Below are 22,692 nucleotides of genomic sequence, written 5' to 3' on the forward strand. Positions count from 1 at the left end.
GACAGTAATGGCGTGTCATTGGCAGCTGGTCTGCTCCTCGGCCACCCAACTCAACCAGCCCCTCTGTTGACTTCCTGCATTTATCATACGAATGCGTGCATCTCGCCTCCCCTTTTAACTCCCTGCAGTGAGTGCTTGCTCCATGAACACGAACCCTATCAGCCTTCTATCTTGTACATCAAACAGGGGGAGTTTGTAGGGGATGCACGACCAATCGCTCTTATCCATCCTAAGAGGGAGGTACTGATATTATCCCCATGTTATTATCCTCACCTGGCAGGCAAGGGTCTGGAGGCGTAGAGAGATGAAACCATTTGTACAAGGCTCCAGAAGTACCAAGCTACAGGTTCTGGATTTGAACCCAGGCATTCCAGCTCCTGGCCCTGTGCTCTTGACATTCTGCTGGTCGGACTTAGTGACATTTTAAGTTCATTTTTAACCAGCCTACCTCTTGTAGAAGCTTCTGTCAGCTGATCCCCAATGGGGAGATGAGATGGTGACCTCTGTCCATAGAGTGAGGTCAGGCTGGAAGAGAGAGCCCAAGAGCTGGTTAGATGGGTAGAGAGGCTGAGTTAGTTCCTCCCCCTGCCTTCCTAGCCTTTTCTGGGGATCAAGGCCCCTGTGACCGGACATCTTTAAGTTCAGCCTGCCTCTGTCTCTTTCCACCGCTGTCAAAAGACTGAGACCTGAAGTTCCATCTCCCGGATTTCGGGGAGCTCTTGGAGTGGAGGTGGCCAGGTTCCGTGGTCAGGGCTGGTTGGGATTACAAATAAACTGAAGCCTGGGAAACTTTCTTGCTATTAATAGTGCAGACCTTTAGGGGAGGGAATAACCAAACTTGATGCTGTTGGAATTGATTTTGCCTGTCCAGATGACATACTAATGAGCTAAGTGGGTAGCTGCCGATCGTTACTGCTCCTTCCCTAGCCAAGTTCTTTCAAAGCCGAAAACCACAAAAGCAGAGAACAAGTTGGTTTCCAGAGGCATGGCCACCCCGTCAAGCCTGGCGAGGTGGTCAGCTTCGGTTGCACGTGAGGAATCGGAAGTGGCACTTCACTCCGGATGAGTTGTGTTATCTAACTGCATTTCCTTACCTGGTGTCCTTTCTCCCTTTTGAAACAGGAATTTGATTTGGTGTCTGGATTTTTGATGGGGATATTTCTGTCTCTTCGGTGCCTTTGGGTTATTTTGGAGAGTTTCTCTCCCGGCCCTGGTGTGTCAGCGTGCTGTCAACTGCGCACACGCTCTCTGGGGAGAAAGTCTAAGTAAAACAACCCCAAGATCCCTGTCTCTTCAAATCATCCCCCTTTGATTGTAACATCCATTGCTCGGCTCTTCCTGGCATGTCCTGATCTCTCTCTCTGTCTACAATTAAAACCAAAACTGCCACTTGGTCCCAAGTCCCCGGAGGATCCAGGGTTCCTCACATTGGAAGTGGACAGAACTGTATTTCCTTCCCCAAATGGGGTGATTGTGCTCGAAATATCGCCTGGTAGTTTATTAGAGGAAACCTCAGGCTGGGGTCAGAGGCAGTTTCTCCTGCTGTCTTGCCCCTTTTTTCTAGATCTTTCTCCCTCCCCCACCCCCATTCAACTTAACACCCCTCCCCGCCCCCGCCCCATGGCATGCTGTCCGGGGTGGGGGGCGGGCAGCCCCGCATCTCTCTGGGCCACGCGTGAAGTTGGAGCACAGCAGCTTCACGGCGACCTGTCCTCACTCGTCCTTCTGGAACGTGAGGAAGGAATGTGGGGTGTGGACTTCCTTGAGAGACTGGGATTAGGCCAGTGGAGTCGGCCGGCAGATGAGAGGTGTGTGGGCCAAGGGAACCATTGTGTGAGGCGTCTCCGGACAGAAAGCCTGCCTTCATCTTTTCCTGTGCCCAATGGACAATTGAGACATTCAGCCCGCGTCTGAAAGGAGAGTGGGCCCGAGGGGTCTCGCAGACCCCGCCCAGAGGAAGGCTCCTAGGAGCAGCAGAGAGAGACAAGGATTACCAGCCGGAGAAACAACTGGGGCTGGTCCTGGGAGAGAATGTTTATTTCCTTGCTCTCTAGGAGGGATTTGGAAAGAGCCATAATCCTGGGTTAGGAGTAATTTGTTACAGCAAGATGATACTTGAGTGGCAGGCCGCTTCTGGCTGAGGCAGCAAGACTTGTGTGCAGGGGGGTCGGGGGGCCTCCCGAAGGTCAGCCTCACTAAATCTTCCCCCGGCTCAGGGCTGGTTCTTCCCCGAGCAAAATTAACCCGTGCCGCCGCTTGACCTTTCGGCTTCCTGGGTGTCGCCTTACGAAGCATCTCCCCGTGCATGTCACAGCTAGAACTGGACAGTAAAAATTTGGACAGGGAGACCTTGCTGGAGCCACCGACCTCTTTCACATGTGACAAGCGGGGGAAAAAAAGTAAAAAGAAAACAGCCTGCTTCAGGGTTTCAGTTGGAGTTTGAGGTCTGTCTTGCATTTGGCTTCTACGGGGACTTGACTAGAGCATGTGAATTGGTTGTTGGTTGACCGCAAAGACTTTTGGTGTCACTTGTCCTCCTGGGGGAGGGGGTGAGAAGTACAGAATAGGCAGGAGACCCGCATCGGAAAAAGCCAAGTCCTGAGAGCTCCTGGCGGTGGAGAGGGGAAGGTCTCATCAGAAAAAGCCCAGTCTTGAGAGCTCCCGGCCGTGGAGAAAGGAAGGAATTTTTTCGAGTTCTTGATTTTAATATGTGCTGCAATCTGATCATGCATGCATTGCAAACAACCCTCCCAGGTCGCCAGGACCCTGTTACTCTCTCTCTGGCTTTGTACCTCTCAAGGGTCATCTGATGGCCACGTCTCTAACACTTTACGTGGTAAACCCGTAACTTCTGGCTTGTAAATCCCCCTGTGCAGTTGGAGGTGAAAATAGCAAAGCTGAACTCTCTTGGACCTTATGTAACTCTTCCTTTTACTTCATTTACACTGTTGACCCTTTGCGTTTGGAAAAGTTGGTCTGGAGATTTTAGGCAGGCGGTTCCCATGCGCATTTTTTAGATGGGAAACTGAGGTGCAGAGCCACGTGACCTGCCTGAGGCCGCAGGATGGTGGAGGATGAACTGTGGCTTCGGTTTTCTGAACTCTCTATGGTTCTGTTGCCTCAACTGCTCAGCTCGCTTTGTCTTTAGGGACATGCCCTGAAACAGCAGGCGTTTGGCTTCCTCACTCCCATGCTCTTCGCTGACACTGTTGACCCAGGGTATCCTGTGCGCGTCACATCTCTCCGGAAGCCCCGTTCACCTGCCATTGTAACAGTCCCTTCCCGAGATCCTACAGCAACTAGAATCACACTTGCGGAGTTCCCGTCGTGGTGCAGTGGTTAACGAATCCGACTAGGAACCATGAGGTTGCAGGTTCGATCCCTGGCCTCGCTCAGTGGGTTAAGGATCCGGCGTTGCTGTGAGCTGTGGTGTAGGTCGCAGACGTGGCTTGGATCCTGCGTTGCTGTGGCTCTGGCGTAGGCTGGCGGCTACAGCTCCAATGAGACCTCTAGCCTGGGAACCTCCATATGCCTCGGAAGCAGCCCAAGAAATGGCAAAAAAGACAAAAACAAAACAAAACAAAAACCACATTGTTTCTCAGGAAGCTTCAGAGGGTATGGTGGGGTTTTTTTTGTTTTGTTTGTTATTTCTTTAAAGAATGGGTTTACCTGCTTGGGGTTCATTGGTGAGCATTCTGGCATGATGGGTGGTGTCTGCTTGTCTCTGAAATGAATGTGAAAACCATCAGGTGACTCGCTGCATTCTTTTTTTCTTTTTCTTTTGAAATTCATTAAAAAAAATCGAGATCTAATTCACATACCATACAACTTACTCATTTAAAGTATACGGTTCAGTGGGTTTGGGTGTAGTCACAAGGTTGTGCAAACATCATCACTGTCTATTTCCAGAACATTTTTATCAACCCCCAAAGAAACTCTGTTCCCACTGGTAAAGAAACTCTGTGTCCCCTAATCTTCTGTCCCTCTAGTGCCTGACAATCACTGATTTGCTCTGTGTTCCTGTGGATTTGCCTATGCTGGATATTCCGTAGAGAAAGAATCATAGAATGTATGACTTCTTTGGTCTGCCTTCTTGAAGTTAGCATGTTTTCAAGGCTCATCCATGTTGCAGCATGAGTCAGTATTCATTTGCTGTAATTGCCAAGTAATATTCCATTGTATGGATATGCCACGTTTTATTTATTTTTGATCAGCTGAGACTGGGTGTGCCCTTATCTCAGTGTGCTCCGTCTTCTGAGCTCCCTTGATGCCCACTCTTGCACCATGAGCTGCTCCTTGTCTTTCACTTTATTTTCCTGGTCCCAAGGTGCCTGTATCCACCTCAGCATGCCTGTAGGGGAACAGGTGGTAATGCAAGCATTCCATTTAATTGGAGCATACTTGGCCTTTTCCTAAGAAGCCATAATAAAAAGAACGTGGTGACCACAAGCTTGATTTGAAAATGAAACAATTCTAAATGTCTTTCTACCTTAAAGGTAGGTGGTCTCTGCTCTGTCTCTTAAGGAGGGGGTCCCCCGTGGCATTTATTGTGTTTTTATTGTGTCAACCACTGAGGGGCCGTGGGCCGCCCTGTCTAGAGGCTGAAGACCAGGAGACCTGTTGGAGCAAGATGGGAGGGCTAGGGCTCCTCTTCCACGTTCTCCCAGTGGCTTCATGGCCTCCGACCCTCCTCCAACCAGTGGCTCAGAGACTTGGGTGCATAGAGGGGCGGGGCTGGCATTTGCTTCGAATCCAGAGCCGTTTTGAGGGCACCTCCATCATGAAGCTCTTTGAAGACTTGGAGATGGCTAGTCCTGGGCTGCTTTCAGTCATGACAGAGGGACTCTGTGTCTGAGGCTGGTCCCCCTCCGTGTGTGTGTGTGTGTGTGGGTGGTGTGTGTGGCTGCCCCCTTTCTTTTGCTCCCACACATCTTTTGAGCCCTCCCCTGGGGGTCCCCTTTGCCCCTTCTACTCAGTCTCATTTGGGAGACTTTAAGAGTTCTGGCCAGAGAAACTCCGCATTCTGGTTCAGAATCCCTAGTAACTGTATGACTAAGTTGCTTAATTTCTCTCTGCCTCACTTTCTCCTCTTTTAAAATGAGTTTGGAGATTATCTGCTTTGGCTACGTAAAAGGATGTAGCGACCATCAATTTAGAGGTTTAAAGGAGCCTTTGAGAAAGTACAGTGGAATCTGCAAATACACAGCATGCTCACTGTGTACCTGGCTAGGTGCTGCCCCAGCGCTGGTAATTTATGCTGAAGACTGATCATCAGAATCACCTGGCAAGTTGGAAAAAAGAAAATACAGACTCCTGGGCCCACTCCCAGGTAGTTTGATGAAGGACTTGAGTGGGTCAGGAGAAAAGTCTTAACAAACCAGCGTGATATGGTGTAGGGCCATGTTACCATCAAGAACTAAATCTTGGAAGAATTCTTGTTGTGGCTCAGCAGGTTAAAAACCTGACTAGTATCCGTGAAGATGTGGGTTTGATCTCTGGCCTTGCTCAGTGGGTTAAGGGTCTGGTGTTGCTACAGGCTGCAGAGTAGGTTTCAGATGTGGCCAAGATCTGGAGGTGGTGCAGCTGTGATGTAGGCCTGCAGCTGCAGCGCCAATTTGACCCTTAGCCCAGGAACTTTCATATGCCTCGGGTGTGGCCCTAAAAAGGAAGAAAAAAGAGAAAAAGAAAACAAATAAAAAAACCCCTGAATCTTGGAGTTCCTGCTATGGTGCAGCAGGTTAAGAATTCACCATTGTCTCTGTAATGGCGTGGGTTTGATCCCTGGCCCGGCACAGTGGGTTAAGGATCTGGAGTTACTGCAGCTGTGGTGCAGGGTGCAGCTGTGCCCTGGATTCAGTCCTGGCCTGGGAACTTCCATTTGCAGTGGGCGCAGGGGGAAAAAACAAAATAAACAAAAAACTAAATCTTTTCTTCATGATGTTTCTGCTTATCTTTCTTGCATTAGTCCTTATAACCACTTATTAGCTTATGGTCTAATTGACTGGGTCTTCTATGACTTTCTAAGCCTCAGAACATCTAATCCACACTGGACACTGAGCATATGCTTTGTAAAAGCTGCAGAAATCCGTGTGTTAGAGTAGAAAGGGATTTTGGAGATCATGTTCCCCAATTGCCTGCTACAGACGTAGGCCCAGAGTGGGGAAGAAGTTGCCCAGCAAGAGGTGAGGTGATTAGCCAGTTAGCGACAGAACTGAGCTGGGAAAGGAGGTTTCCAGACTCTTTATGTCTCCGTCTTGTGCTCCTCCCCAGAGCATGCAGTCGTAACTTTAAGACTGACTTCTAGAGCATGGAAGGCAGGCCTCACCCCACTCTAAGGAGGCCCAGGTAGGTTTGAGAGGAAGGGCCTGGTGACATTCTTTCCAGCTTGTGCTTCCACGAGCTGCTATACTGTACGCTCCCTGCAAAACCACTGACTTGGCAAATGCAAAACTTCCTTAGGAAAGAGGTTTGAGTTGTCAAGGTAAAGAAGACCAAATCTTGAGTTTTGGTTATTGGATTTTGTTTGTTTCTTCGTTATTTGCTTTTTTTTTTTTTTTTGGTCACTCTTTCCTCTCTCCCCCAGGGTTGCTGCTCCCTGCATTCTTGGTCCACCTGGATGAGAAGTAATTTGGAAGAGATAGGATGAATTTAAGTTATCTTGAAGCCTGAAATATATTTTCTGATACCATTTAAGCAAGAGTCTACAAAAAGAAAACCTTAGAGAAAGACCCTGAGGATGGAAATAGATAGGAAAGAAAAGAGAAAATTAGAAATTGGAAGAGTACTGATAGAAAATCTCACAGGTTTGAAATAGTGCTTTGAACCACCCAGTAAGGACTGAAAGAGGAAAGTGTTTTCCAGTCTTTTCTTTCTTCCTATGATATGCAGGGATCTCTGGTCCCATAACCCTGAAATTTAACTACTTATTAATGGTGCTGATGTGCTAAAAGTCACCAACTTTAGAGTTAAAAAGCATCATTTGGGGAAACTTATCTAAAATGATTTTTTTTTTGTCTTTTCGTAGCTTTTTTTTTTTTAAATTACAGTTGATTTAGAATGTTCTGCCAATTTCTGCTGTACAGCAAAGGGACCCAGTTATACACACACACACACACACACACACACACACACATTCTTTTTCCTACATTATCCTCCATCATGTTCCATCACAAGTGATTAGATATAGTTCCCTGTGCTGTAAGCAGGATCTCATTGCTTATCCACTCCAAATGCAATAGTTTGCATCTACTAACCTCAGACTCCCCCGTCCATCCCACTCCCTCCCTGCTATCTGCTGGTTTTGCTTTGTTTCTCCTTATGACCAGGGTCTTTGGGAGCTCTGGTAGAAATAATTTTCTGGTGGCCTTGGAGGAAAAGAGTTAGACGAATGTTGCCCAGCAGCCTAGGGGGAGAAGTGCAAGGGTAGTTGGGGAGAGATCGTTTATTCCTCTGGGGACATCCTGAGACGTTCCCTTAGCCTTGCCCTTTGAGACACTGCTCTCTGCCTAGAGAGCAGGCAAGATGCCTCACAGTCCGTTGATAAGACACACAAGGAAGGTGGAGGCTGGAGGGGGGTGGAGAATGGGAGGGTGGGGGGGTGGAGAGTTGCGGTAGGAGGGGGTGTTGGAGGTGGAGTTCACCAGGATGAACTAGAGACATGCTGGTGGCCTGGAGCCCTGTGCCCAGCAAGGTTGCCGACTGGCCCAGGTAAACCGCGGCTGCTGGGCTGGCCTCTGTTTCCCCCTTGGTAAAAATGTTAGTTGAACTTTCTGGCCATTTATTTCAGAGGATTCTGGAGAATGTGGTTATGAACCCCAGATACTCTCTAAATGTGGGATTAACTGTATATAGAAAACAGATAAACCCAGAAGGACCGACTGTAGCACAGGGAGCTCTGGTCAATATTTGGTAATAACATGTAAGGGAAGAGAATGTGAAAAAGACTGTATATAGGTAACTGAATCACTTTGCTGCACACCCAGATCTCACAGAGCATTGTCGATCAAACTCTATGTCAGTTTAAAAAAAACGACTCTCTAAATGTGAAGCGGTACTCTTAGGATCCTTTAGTTGTTATGATTAAGAAGCAAAAGGTTAACTGCAAGGATTTCGTTTAAAAATCATAGAACAGCCTCATAGAGATAGAGGATTTTAAAACAAGGTGTTAAACTGTTCTGCACGGACGCCTTGAAGGCCCTTCCTCTCCCTGCCCCCTGCCCTTTCCCCCATGTTCCTTTTCTGTTGAGAAATCGGGTGGTGATTTTAAGGGAAACATGTCCAAGTTCCTACTATGTTTGGTTTCATTAAAAAAGAAAGAAAGAAAAGGGTCAGTTATAACATCCAGCTGAACTTTTTCTGTAGCCTTTTTCCTTCTCCAAGTTCAGCATATACCCAGTTTTCTGAGGTCTTTGGTTTCCTTTTCTTAGGTAACGGTGGTATATACGGACTTAGGCTAAATCCCAACCCGCAGAAATTACATGTCCTTGACTTTCTTCTGTGCAGTCATGCTTTATAGGCAAACAAGGCCTCTTTAAGTAGAACCTCGATCTTAGGTTCTCTGTGGATTTTCAGAAGAAAGTCCAGGACTATGTTTTAACCTAGGACAAAGCAGCCTAATCTCCTGTACCCTCTGCATCAACTGGAAGATCAACCGAACCAGTTTATAATGGTGGCTCCTGAGGATGCTGCAGGATTCCGAAGGCTTCTGAAATAGTTTCACACCGTTTCCACTGTTAGGTATATATGATCACTGCTAACTTTTGGAAACCCGTTGGTACCTCTAAGATTCAGGAGGGTGGGCTAGAGTATTAAATTAATCACACCTTCTTTTTTTTTGTTTGTTTTTTGTTTTTTGTTTTTTGTTTTGTCTTTTTGCTATTTCTTGGGCCGTTCCCGCGGCATATGGAGGTTCCCAGGCTAGGGGTCGAATCGGAGCCATAGCCACCGGCCTATGCCAGAGCCACAGCAACTCGGGATCCGAGCCGTGTCTGCAACCTACACCACAGCTCACGGCAACGCCGGATCGTTAACCCACTGAGCAAGGGCAGGGATCGAACCCGCAACCTCATGGTTCCTAGTCGGATTCGTTAACCACTGCGCCACGACGGGAACTCCAATCACACCTTATATTTTGACCAGGCTGGAGAAATTGGGGGTTCTCTAGTCTTGGGGGCAGGATTACATATTGATGGAAGATAGACTGGCTTTTCCATCTTTCTGTTCTGGGCAATGAAGTAGGTTGAGACAGTGACAGCCAGACCTGTTCCTGAAGAGACCTATGTGTGTGGATGTGTATTAGGGGTGAGCCTCATAATCTGACCTCCTAAAAATAGCATTCCTATTTGGCTTCCTGTTTTCCTCGTAGGAGGAGTGCCTTCTGGTAGCCTTGTCCTCTGTAAAATTCAGTGATGCGGACGTGACCATGGTTTCACCCCTTCTCAGTTGCACATTTGTCGTAGGGTGGGGCTGGTCCTCGGTGCGCCTGCGCAGGGGAGGATGGGAGCACGTCACCGTTCAGGGGAGGAAGGATGGAGGAGTTTGGACGCGACAGGCCATGGCTGGCGGTGCCGCCAGTGTGTGCTGTTGAGGCAGAATATGTGCTTTGCATTTTATAAGAAACACAGCATGTAAACTTTGCGGCCCTAGTGAGTTAGGAGAGGCAATCCAGATCTACCGTGAGGATGGTTTCCAACTAATTTGAATTCTTGTGAAATGGATTTTCCTTGGAAAAAGCACCCCTACTGAGAAATAGCTTGGATGGGAAGGTTGTTTTGTATTTAGGTAAAGAATGCAGATATATTAGGCAGGGGAGGGGAGCAAGGCCTTCAAAATTTTAAATCGGCCCTTTTCTGGATGATAGGCTTTTTTGGGGACCATTTTTCCAGAAGAGACTGGTTTCATTTCCACTGAGCAGTCTGTTCAGGCCCCCTGCTGGTGCCCCTTTCCCCACTCTGAACCCTGCCTTTTGCCTGAGTCTGTGGCCGATGCCACCTGTTGGTGGCAGACAGGGTTGGCACAGTGTGGGCTTAATTCCAGCGTCGCGATGTGTGAAAGTTCTGGAAGAGAAGAGCTTCTAAACCTCGAAAGTTGTCAGGGTGCTTGCGTCCTCCCTGACCTGCGGAATTTCTTCCCGAGGCTCTTCTGTGGTCTTCGATGACATGTGACAGGTTGCCAGTGTCTCCCGGGAAGCGGGTGAGAACTTTTTGGACATGTGAACCTTTTCCAGTCAGAATTGCTCAGGATTTTCAAGCTTCCATTTTGGAGGGAGAGAAGGTTATTTTAGTTGAGATTGTGGTCTAGTGGTCAGACCTTGTGACGGGGAGGTACAGCCGGAGAGCTCAGATTCTTTTCCAAGCTTTTCCCCTCAAACTTGAGTCTGCTGGTGAGGTTTCCATCTAAAATGTTGCTTTGGGGCCAGCGAACTTGCCTCCCTATGGGAGGGCGTGCGACTGGATTTAAGGCCCCGAGAAGGAATGCCCGACATGATTCAGGTCGCTGCATGTTCCTTCCCTAAGCCACGGGTGGCAAACTGTGGCCCAGGGGCCAAAGCTGTCCCGCCTGCCCCGTTTTTGTACAGCCTGTGAATGGAGAATGGTTTTCATTATTTTTATATGGTTGAAACAAAAGTCAAGAGGAGACTGTTTCCTGACCCGGGAAAATGATGTGGCGTTCAGAGGTCACATGACGTTTATCAGAGCACACCCGCGCAGAGTTCACACATGTATGGCCTGTGGTGGCTTTTCTGTCCAGTGGTTAGGACAGAGATGGGCTGGCTGCAAAGCTTGTTTACTCTCAGGCCCTTTGCAGAAGAAGTTGGCCAACCTTGCCCTGAACAAATAAGGGCCTGTCCCTTGTAGAATGGAGCGAGGGGGGGGGGTCTTATCAAGGATGGGGAGTTTCCTGGCAACTTGGTTGGCCTCATCGTTGTTGTCGTCGCTTGAGTTGTCCTATGTGTTTAGATAATTACATTTGCGCAAAGACACCCTCCCACCCCCGGCAGCCCTCTGAGTAGCCCCTTCTCACCATCCTCGCCACTGAAGCGGGACCGTGAGGATGGAGGTGCCTCTTTGGGGTTGAGTAGCTGCTGATCGCAAGGAGCATACATCTTGGAGGGGGCTTCTGATTTGGAAGACCCTCCCCATTAGCCTTGCCGTTTTTTACTGGGGAAAGTGGGGGAATGCAAATTCGAGCTGTGTACCTTTTTCTTCTTTGCTGACAATTCAGCAGGCCTTTAAACCGCCTCTGTTCCTTTTCAGGTCATGGTGGTGTATATATATTCAAGACTTTGCCCACAGGTCCAAAGCTTAACTTCAGCTCTCTGAGACATGTCATAAACTATGATTTGGTGGCTGGAGGGGGAGTGGCCCTAATGGGCCATGAGCAGAGCATTATTATTAAGCCAAGGATGAAACGCTGAAGCCAAGATGGCCCTATTTATTTATCTATTATTATTATTTTTTTAACAAAATATAGGCTGAGCAGACTCCATTTCAACAGTTTTCAATGTAGGAATTCCCACAGCCCCAGTTGATTGCAGTTTGTTGAAAAGTTTAATGTTTTTGTAGGCAATTCATAATTTCCATGTTGAGCAGCCTAAAAGGAAGGGAGCCTGGAGCCGAGTGTTGTTTTTATAGTGGGATGGTGGGAACTTTTTTTTTTCCTCTTCCCCAAAAGGATATAAAACTGAAGTCGAACAGTTGGGAAAACGGCATGGCGACCCAGCCCCTGCGTAAATCCCAGATGCCTCCTCCGCCAGGTCTTCCTTTAGGACCCAACAGAAGAGAATTTCCCGCTGCCTAATGTGTCCAGGAAGGAAAAGATTTTCCTGTGGGCTATAATAGGACCTAATTTCCTTTTTCGTGCCTTTATTTATTTATTTTCCCTATTAATAAGGACCAATTGTGGAAGATGAAGGAACCTGGGAAACCCATCACTTTGGCAGGAGGTTAATAACTTCCTTTAAAAAAATCCTGACCTCATACTCATTTCCCCGAAGGAACCTCGTCAGCCCAAGTGCCAGTTCAGGCCCAGGAGATGGGCACAGATTTGCGGGGGCGGGGGGAGGGAGCGGGAGGGTGAGCCCCGTTTTATGGGATCGAGTTGCAGTGGGACGGAGAGGTTGGGGGCTGTCACTGCGGCGTGGCTGCCAGTCGGCGGTTCGGGGGGCCCGTCCTGTCCCCCATCTGGATTTGGTTAGCTCTCTCTGGGCAGCAGGGCCGAGTCTCATTTCCTCCAACCAGTAATGTTATATAGGCAGTGATCCTGGGCTGCCCTAACATAATTGAAAATTATGTGTATTGTAGGCTCGGAGCGCTGAAATGTAGGCTCATAAAAATATGTGGTGCAGGTAGCCTGCGGAGATTGGATATGGCACACAATGAAGCTTTTATGTAAAGTAAGAATTATAAGTCTCCGTGTTAATATTGCATTCTGGGTACGGCTAATTCTTGGGTGGGGTCCTGGGGGCAGGCCTGTCACCTTACACAAAGCCTAAATTTCCTCGTTCTGGGGAGCTGGTATGTGGATGCAGTCAAATCAGTTTTGCAGATGCTCAAAGATGAAAACGCGTCCGCGAACCTCACCCTCACGGCTGAGGGCAGAGGCAGCCGTAGGTGTGTGGCGACTCAGCTTGGCACTTTCCCTCACAGGTTTTCTTGCGATGAAGAGGTGAGTGTTGGCGGGTGTCCACTTTGGTTGGCCTCAAGGAAATGACTCTATTGAGTGGTTTGGACCAGGGGGGCCCGTATATTTATGTGGCGAGTGAGAATGGGAAGGAGGCGGCTGAGACGGGGCAGAATAGACTCTATAGCCCATGGGCTCGGGTGAGAGGGCCGAGGGAAGCCATGGAAACTTTTACTTCAGTGGCACTTCCTTTGGGATGCTGCTGCTCCTGAACAGATATTTGGAATTTTTTTTTTTTTTTTTTCTTCACTTTTTAGGGCCTCACCCTCGACATATGGAAGTTCCCAGGCTAGGGATTGAATTGGAGCTGCAGCTGCCGGCCTACACCCCAGCCACAGCAACGTGGGATCCGAGCCTTGTCTTCAATCCACACCGCAACTCATGGCAATGCCAGATCCTGAATCCACTGAGCGAGGCCAGGGATCGAACCCCCATCCTCATTGATACTAGTCGGATTAGCTTCTGCTACACCAGGAACTCCTGAAAATGGCTTGATTAAAAGGCCACTGGAGGGGTGGGGCGTGGGGTGGGGGGGGTGCCTGCTGACATTCCCTGACAGCCCCCCCCAATCACACTAGGACAACTCTTTTAGTTTAGAGATGAGAAACTGGGGAGTTACCTGAACTAGTAACCAGGTTCCTCACCACAGAAGGTTTCTAGGTAAAAGTTCTAAAGTGACAGAAACCACGTCTAGGTTTAGGTTTGGGAAAACGACCGTGCAGTGTGGCAGGTAGCTTCCAGGCCAGGGTCTTCCAGCTTTCGGTGTCACCGAATTTCGTTGTAATTTGCCAGAACAGTTGTGTCTTTGAGGAACCCGTAGAAAAGCTTGTGGTGGTTTTTGGGTCTTCCATGTCACGTAGCATTTGAGCAAACCCCTCCTCTTTCTCGACTGTCCTTTGCTGGTCTTTACTTTCTGTCTGAATCCTTCTGACTTGACAGGAAGGCTCTGGGCAGCCTCCCTCAGTCTCTTTTCTTGGGGCTGCGTTGCCCTGGGTGCAGTTCCTTGAGTGTCTGTCAGAGCTTCACCACATTCTCTCTTGACTTTTCTGCGATGGGTTGGTCCCCTCGAGTGTGCCTGGGCTGAGGGAAGGTGTCTTTGCCTCTCCAAGATCCTTCCTAAGGAGGCTGTGTATGAGGCAACCTTTAATCTGTGTTCCTCGGGTAAATTCTCTGTAGAGTTAGTTATAAAACTAGCCTCTGGAAAGATCAAGATGGTGCCTTTATTGGTTGGCCTTTGGAGGGACAAAGGCCAGTGCTGACTTCCTTGTTAAAACCTTAGCATTTGTGTCTAAGCTTTATTTGGTTGTGAAGTGAAATTGGTATAATGTCACCAACAAAAGTCAGATGCCTGGAAATTCTTATACGTGTGCTAAATATCTCTGTGACTGGACAGGCTGCCTCCCCTCAGTTTCCCTCATCTCCAAGATGGGGAGCTCATCAATTGATTGTTGAAGTCCCTCTGAAAACTGACATATCACTTTGATAGAAGTAGCTCCCTTGCCTTTGGGCCATATATTCACTTTGTACTACCTCAGAGAAGTGTAGAGATAGATTCAGTTGGCGTATGCTTCTATTTTTCTCTCTTGGTAAACCTGAATGTATTTAAGATTTCTTCGAGCAATGAGGTCTTACTGTATAGCACAGGGAACTATATCCAGTCATTTGGGATAGACCATGATGGAAGGGAATATATATATATATATATATATATATATATATATATGTATACACACACACACACAAACACACACACACACCAGTCATGACGGGAGTGTGTGTGTGTGTGTGTGTGTGTATATATATATATATATATATATATGAATGACTGGGTCACCTTGCTGTACAGCAGAAATTGGCAAAACACTGTAAATCAACTGCACTCTAAGAAAAAATTTGAAAAAAATAATTTCTTCTGTCTTTTGAGATGAGTGTAGAAATTGCATCGCTCCCTGTCTGTACATCTCTCAACCGAGAACTGTTAAACTCTGGGATTGGATGAAGAATTCCATGCTCACCTTACTCGAGTAGCTTCTACTATAGGAAAGTGGCATGTATATATTCAGCTTTCCTGAAAGTGAAGGATGATGGCATTTTAGAAATGAAGGTCACCGAAAGAGCAGATTCGGAATTGATAGTCACCCAGGACACGTCTGGCTTAAGACTCTATTTGCTTGCTTTCTTCGGAAGAGCTGTGTCCTCTCTTTTCTTGTGCCCCCCCCCACCCCCAGCCCTGCCACTGCTCCCTTCCAAGTGAAGGAGTATTAATGACATCATTTTATCTGCCCCCCCCCCGTAATCTGAATGCAAAAAATGAAACGAATTGCTGATAATATTGATGGTCTCTGCATGTACCTGTTGAACTTGAACGCTGAGGAAGAACCTGTCGGTGTTGCGTGATTTTTCTGTTGTTGTTGATGTTGCTGGTATTTGCATGCTTTCAAGTGTGTCAGTGTCATTATTTGCAGGCTTTTAAGTTTTGCGATTTCTGATCCATGTGTCATGTATCCCAGGAGTTATCTCTCGGGGCAGCTGTTTTGCATTTCTTTTCTAAATTCATGTTCCTTCTCCCTTTTGTTCGCTCCCTCCAGTATCTTCAGATGAAATGGCCGCTGCTTGACGTTCAGGCGGGGACCCTCCAGAGCAGACAAGCCCTCAAGGATGCGCGCTCTCCGTCGCCGGCACACATCGTCGTAAGTGGCCTCACAGAGGTGTTTGCTTCTTTTACTGGGAGGGAGACAGAAATGCTCATTTGTTGATAACAGGCCTTATTTATCCATTTTTCTCTCTTTAAAAAGAGGTTTTGGGGGGCATGGTCTTGGAGATGGTTTCCACCTAGAAACTTGTTTTCTGCTATTGGACCTTAATGATTGTCACCTCCTTGGAAATGTTCTCTCCACCCTTTTCTTCTAGTATGAGGTTAGAATCTAGCTTTGTGGGTTCCAGTTAATAGGGCACAGTCCTCACGGTGTGGGGGAGACTGGAAATGATAGTAAAAACTTAAAAACTTAGAAAAAATATAATACGTAGTATCTTTCCTGAAAAGTCATCTCGGGGAGGAGAGTTGCAGAGGAGAGCATTAGAAATCTCAAAAAGGAGACCCTGGATTTGAGACTTCAACGTCTTACCCTCTTCCTAACACACTCACCAGTGGATCTGAGTTGTTGGAAAGTAACAGTCTAGACTAGCATTGGAAACATTTCATCTGGGCTGATGGAGGGTAAATTTAGAGTACAGATGAACTTGGAAAAGCTTAAATTAAATTTAATCTGTACATCCAGGGCTTTGAAAGCATGTAGGTTTCATACAGGAAACACTGGTTTGTAGTACTAAGAGACTACAACGTAAAGTGTGTGTCTACATTTATTTTTAATGCGCTTTCTCAGGCTTTTGTAGACTTTGAAAGTGGAATTTATAAATTAACCTCTTGAGAAGATAGCTCAGCCTTATTAGAACATTCTCTTCTGGATATTTGTGTCATGAGCTGGACTTCATACTTTTGAAATAATTAATGGGAGACATCTTTTTATAACAAATCCATGCCAGGAAGAATTATGCAAAGCACGAGACAATTCATGTATTTTTTATTTAAGTATCACAAAATGTTATCCATTAATGTATTTTGCCTCTCTGTTACTTGTAATTTCTAAAAATGGCAAAATAATTTTCTTAAGTAGAAAAACCTTAAGATACATGATGTCAAATTTCAGGCTCACTGCCTCCTTATTTTGTAGTTTTCTATAATTGAGTATATATTATCTAATGAATTTGGCCTCCGTGAAATGAAAATTAAATATATGTATATAGATAAGTATGCATGTGTATATATCACAAAATAATTTGTTTCTGTAAAACCACTCCTTCGACTCATCGTTTGTGCAAAGATCTTATGAATTCTCAGATTATTATAGACGAGGCACGTAGAAAGAAGGTCGACATTTTCCAGAAGCATCCTCCTTCCCCCAACCCCACAGTGAAACGGATGCTCGTAATCACACATGCTCTTATAATGCCGAGATTTCAGGGCTGTAAGTAACCTTCGATCAGCTAGGCCCTACCTGCTCCCAGAAAAGGAAACGGGTCCAGAGATGCCTTAAGTGAATTGCCCAACGTCACACACTGAGTTAGTGGCCAGAGCGGGAACTGGGCCCAGTTCTCTGCTCCCTTTTGGGGGCCCAGTGGACTCCTCTCCTAAGAGAGCTGAAGGTAACCTTTTCGCGGCTGGTTCTGTTTTGCTTGCGCTCAATTGGCTCATCATCGGGGCGGTGTCGTAGGTGTAAAGAAGTCGTTGGCTTGGGGTTCTCATGCAGGTTTCTTCCAGAAAAATGAAAGCCATGTTAAAAAAACAATTTTTTTTTTTTTTTTAATGATACACAAAGGTTTTTTTTTTTTTTTTTTTTTTTTTTTCCCCAAGTCCCAGAGGATACAATGAAGAAGGCAGTCTATTTTACTTTTCCTGCCTCCTTGAATTTCCCACTGGGGGTCTAGGCTTTGAAATTTATTTCTCTGCTTTTGGAAATGCCAGGCAGGACTCACCCACATTTTTCTTTTTTTTTTCTTTTTGGGGGTCGAGGGAGGGGACATGATCTTTAACATTTTTTGGAGACCTTTTTTTCTTTGAGCCTGGAGAGACGAGACCACTCGATTCTTAGAAGTGGTTCATCGTGGAGACAGCCCCTTGCAGGTGTGGCCGGAAGGTCCCTGGGCTCATGGGTGAGCCCGCCCACGCAAGGGGGAACTTTGTCCATTTGGAGAGAGGGAGATGATGGCCCTGCCTCCCTCCATCCCCTCAACCCCCAAATCCCACAAGAGCAGTTGCCCCAACTTAGGTCCTAAGCCCTTTCTTTTCATGTGTAGAAATTAACAATCCGAGGAGCTGGTTGAAGATTTTTTCCAGAGCCGATGTGGATTTTGGCGAGGGGAGCAGCTTAGGGACTTGGGTTCTTTTTTCCTCTGCTGTTTATTGGGAGGCATGTTGACCATAGCAACCGCCTTAGAGCCCACACCACCCTTCCCAAGGAGACCCTTGTCCAGAGCAGCCACAGCTGGCAACTGCAACCTGATCTTCGGTGCCTGCTGTTCTGCTCCTGGGGCCTGGGAGTGGCACTGCATAGAGGTTATGCTTTGCACTGGAGGGTGGGATCTGGGAGCTGGGGAGAGGAGAAAAGCCGTACACTTGGATAAAAAGGAAACCACATTCACGAAATACTTAAAAGCTTGTGGCAACTGCATGGTGTCTTTGGTTGTATGACTCAGCCCTGTAATTGTGCAGTTCTGCAGCCTTCATCTGACACCAAGGGTGAACAGGGGATGTTGGGGGGTGGGAGGGAAGTTGGTAGAGGAAGAACGGGAAATCAGGATGGAAGCAAGTCTAGACGTTCTTGACCTCCGGGTCCCGTAGGGGAGGGAGGAGTCAGATCCTTTCGGAGTATAAATTTATGATCACCTTTTCACTGGACGCCGGGCAATGTGTTGACTCAAACCAGCTTGGCAGGTGCAGGGAGCCATCCGGATTGTAGCTGACTTCTCATCGGGTCTTTGTGTAGCTCACCATTGGCCAAAACATACTGGTTTCCCTTCACATTCTCTGAACGGCTAACTTTTCTCCAGGCACGGGGCCCTTCCTTACTTTTTTTGGTGTTTTCATTTTTTGGACAAAACACTGTCACATCAGTGTTTCATCAGGCATGTTTCAAAATAATCATCTGAGGATTGCTTCCCAATTTCTCCGAAATTTGGATTTATTGTAATTGCGCGGCCAGCCTGTTTCATAATTATTTGTAATGTTTCTAATTTTGAAACTAGAGAAGTGTTCAGAGTGTGTTAGTCATTGTTAGAGGCTGTCGCTATCGCAGGTGGCTGAGAAAATCTCTTCCGCTAGGTACCCACGTGGGGTAGAATTTTCAGACGGGAATTCCAAGCATTTTGTCAGCATATTTTAATTTGATCTGGCTTTTTTCTTCTCATGTGGTATGTGGGTTACCACACTGTAAAAAAAAAAAAAATAAAAAATGGGTGCATGGAATAACGTTCTGAAGAAGAGGAGTTCGATGGATTGAATGACATATTAAGAGGCAAGCCCCACAAATTTTAGTTCCTGTAACTAAAATATATAATATAATAACTTGTTTATTATAATCCAGTGGCTCCTGATCTGTGCTTGAAAGAGAGAGAAAATTATTCCCCAAGGGTGATGATTGACAAAAATTGGGGGGGGCTACCCCCCAAATAGGAATTTACACAACAAATCCATCCCTTTCTCCCCCTCTTCTTGGATTTCTCTTTTTTCCTTTCGCCCAGAAATGCATGGACTTCCTAAAGTCACAGATACCAGGATTCACCCCCCCCCCGCCCCCGTCTGTTTTCTTATTCACATAACTCATGCTTCTTTCTCTGCGGTGTTTTTAAATTTTTATTTTTAATTCTTTGCTTTCTTTTCTTTTTCTCCCCTCTTCCAAAATGAGTGCCAAGCAGCTGGGTTGTGCTGCGTGGTGGTGTTTGAGTCTTGGCCGACCCGCCTCCAGGGCGCTCCGTGAATACCACCCCCGATGTCTTTGCTATACAAAGACTTTCATTTAATTTCCTTTGTGCTGAGCAAAAAAAGATTCTGAACCCCAAATGGTGGTGTTTTGGCAGAGTGTGTATCTTACAAAATGGCAAAAGGCTTCAGAAGTTCCCCCCACTTTGTCTTGGGGGGCTTCCTTTTGAAGTCAACGTGGAGTTTTACCTTGGGGTGGATTTCTAGCGGTTCTCGGTCTTGTGTGATTTGTTGTGTAATGAGCACGGAAGGGTGGGACAAGAAAGCCGCCTGAATCCTGAGGAGCAGACTCCGCCAGACTGGAGTGTGGTGGTGTTATTGCTTAAATGGTGACAGCAATAACACCATTATTGTGAAATAGAGCACGAACGTGGGACTTCAGACGGGGCGTCTGCTGTTTGAGTTGTGCGTTTTCAAGTAAGCTCAGAGGGCATGGGAACAAGTCAGGAGGACTAACTTGCAGTTAATAACAGAAAACAACTTTGAGAGCATCCTCTCAGTTATTAAACACATGCGGCTGTTATGATGTGTTGTTTGACCTGGGTTGTATTCTTTCCTGTTCTGCCAGCTGCTTGGTGGCCACTGATGTGTGGTAGGAGGCTCTGTGCTAGATGCGGAGGTTCAGCAAAACCCTCGAAGCCCCTACCTGTGTGTGAGGCTCTATGCCAGGTGCCATGGGGGGTCCTGGCCCCCGTGAGGGTGTGTGACCAGGGAGGTGGGATTCCACTGGGAAGTTGGTGAGGATGATGGGCTGGGGACTGTCCCTTTAGGAAATGGCATTTCAAAGGAGACCTGAAAGGTCCTTTGAGGTTGGCCAGGTGAAGATACAGAAGGGACGGGAGGTGGGAGAACATTCCGGGTGGAAGGAAAAACAGGTATGAAAAGAAAACATGTAAGAAAAGAGAGCTTGGCTGTGAGAGAAGCAGAAAGCCAGCTATGATGGCTGCTGGTCCCGGGGCGCAGGGACAATGGCCTGGGTAGGTTGTGGTGAGAATTTGGCGTTTGATCCTAACCGCCATGGAAAATCATTGAGGGGTTTGGCTTGTGTTAAGCTGCTGGCAGTGGGGACGGTAAAGTGGACAGATTCAGAGGGGCCATCGGTAGAACTTGGTGATGGGTTTGATGTTGGCATTGAGGGGGAAGAAGAGGCAAAGGTGGCTTCATGGAGAAGGCATCTGCTGAATGGAGAATATTGTGGGGGAAAGGTTTAGGGTGGGAGAGGTGTCTTTTAATGTAATTTAATTTTTTAATTTTAATTTTTGAATTCCAGTTTTATTGAGATATAATTGGTATATAACATTGTGTAAATTTAGAGCATACAGTGTGTTGATTTGATACTTATTTTTATAAAATGATTACTACCATAGCATAGCTAAAGCCGCATCACGTTACATAATGATCATTTCATTTTTGTGGTGAGAGTATTTAAGATCTACTCTCTTAGCAACTTCCAAGTGTTTTTTTAAATTGAAATATAGTTGATGTATTTATTTATTTTTTTGTCTTTTTGCCTTTTCTAGGGCGGCTTCCGCGGCATATGGAGGTTCCCAGGCTAGGGGTCTAATCGGAGCTGTAGCTGCTGGCCTACTCCAGAGCCACAGCAACGTGGGATCCGGGCCGCATCTGCGGCCTACACCACAGCTCACGGCAACGCTGGATCCTTAACCCACTGAGCAAGGCCAGGGATCGAACCTGCAACCTCATGGTTCCCAGTCGGATTCGTTAACCACTGGGCCATGACGGGAACTCCGAAATATAGTTGATTTAAAATGTTGTGTTAGGTTCAGGTGTACAGCACAATGATTCAGTTACGTGTGCGTGTGTGTGTGTGTGTGTACCTATATTCTTTTTCAGATTCTTTTCCATTAGAGGTTCTTACAAGATACTGAGTGTAGTTCCCAGTGCTCTATAGTAGGTCCTTTTAAAAAATCTATTTTATATAGAGTGGTGTATATCTGCTAATCCCAAACTCTTAATTTATCCCTGAGCCCCTTCCTCGCTTTGGTAACCATAAGTTTCCTTTCTATATCTGTGAGTGTATTTCTGTTTTGTTAATAAGTTCATTTGTATCATTTTTTTAAGGTTCTACATATAAGTGGTGTCATATGATATTTTGTCTTTCTCTACCTGACTTACTTCGCTCCCTCCTATAATAATCTCTGGGCCCATCCAGGTCTTGTTAATTATAGTCACTATGCTGCCCATTAGTTTCCGAGAACTTACTCACTTTATAGCTGCCTTTTGTACCCTTTGAGCAAGCCCTCCCCATCCTCCCACCCCTGGGTCCCTGGTCATTACCACTGGACTCTGTTTCTATGAGTTCGGCTTTTTTAGATTCCTCGTAGAAGTATTTGTCTTTCTTTGACTTATTTCACTTAGCATGATGCCTTCAAGGTTCATCCATGTTGTCGCAAATGGCAGAATATCCTTCTTGCTCATGGCCAAGTGATGTTCTACTCTGTGTGTGTAACACAGAACAGTTTTCTTTATCTCTTTACCTGTTGATGGGCACTTAGGTTGTTTCCAAGTTTCGGCTCGTGTGAGCGATGATGCTCGGTGAACATGGCAGTTCAGGAATCTCTTCAAGATCCTGTTTTTGGCGCAGCAGTTCCCATCGTGGTGCATCGGTTAACAAACCCAGCTAGCATCCATGAGGACCAGGGTTCGATCCCTGGCTTCACTCAGTGGGTTAAGGATGGGGCGTTGCCGTGAGCGGTGGTGTAGCTCTCAGACACGGCTCAGATCCCGTGTGGCTGTGGCGTAGGCCGGTGGCTTTAGCTCTAATTCCACCCCTAGCCTAGGAACCTCCGTGTGCCACGGGTGGCCACAGGTGTGGCCCTAAAAAGACAAAAGACACCCCAAAAAAGATCCTGCTTTTGTTTCTTTTGGACATAGACCCAGATGAAGGTTCACCGGATCATTTGGTCGTTTCATTTTTTTAATTTTTTTGAGGAACCTCCATACTGTTTTCCGAGGTGGCTGCACCAGTTTACCTTCCCACTGTCAGGGCACAGCGTTCCCTCTTCTCCACGTCCTCACACCCCTTGTTTTCTCTTGTCTTTGATGAGAGCCATTTCAACAGGTGTGATAATTCATCGTCATTTTTTTTTTTTTTTTTGTTTTTTTTTTTTTTGTTGTTGTTGTTGCTATTTCTTTGGCCGCTCCCGCGGCATATGGAGGTTCCCAGGCTAGGGTTGAATCGGAGCTGTAGCCACCGGCCTACGCCAGAGCCACAGCAACGCGGATCCGAGCCGCGTCTGCAACCTACACCACAGCTCACGGCAACGCCGGATCATTAACCCACTGAGCAAGGGCAGGGACTGAACCCGAAACCTCATGGTTCCCAGTCGGATTCGTTAACCACTGCGCCACGACGGGAACTCCCGTCGTCATTTTGATGTGCGTTTCTCTGAGGATTCATAATGTTGAACACCTTTTTGTGTATCTTTTGATGTATTTTGTGCATCTTGGGAAAA

The 22,692-nt window shown here is 46.8% G+C and overlaps 1 protein-coding gene across 50 annotated transcripts in view; it reads left to right on the forward strand.

Annotated features, from left to right (window-relative positions):
- Positions 1-22,692, forward strand: part of TCF7L2 (transcription factor 7 like 2) — a 203,638-nt gene that overhangs the window by 64,888 nt on the left and 116,058 nt on the right. For all 50 annotated transcript variants that reach the window (XM_005657478.3, XM_005657464.3, XM_013990492.2 and 47 more), the window contains one exon: positions 15,270-15,371. In XM_005657478.3, coding sequence (XP_005657535.1) covers positions 15,270-15,371 — 102 coding nt within the window. The remainder of the gene's footprint in view (positions 1-15,269; positions 15,372-22,692) is intronic.

The sequence above is a fragment of the Sus scrofa genome, chromosome 14 (genome assembly GCF_000003025.6).
Source record: "Sus scrofa isolate TJ Tabasco breed Duroc chromosome 14, Sscrofa11.1, whole genome shotgun sequence".
Taxonomy (NCBI): Eukaryota; Metazoa; Chordata; class Mammalia; order Artiodactyla; family Suidae; genus Sus; species Sus scrofa.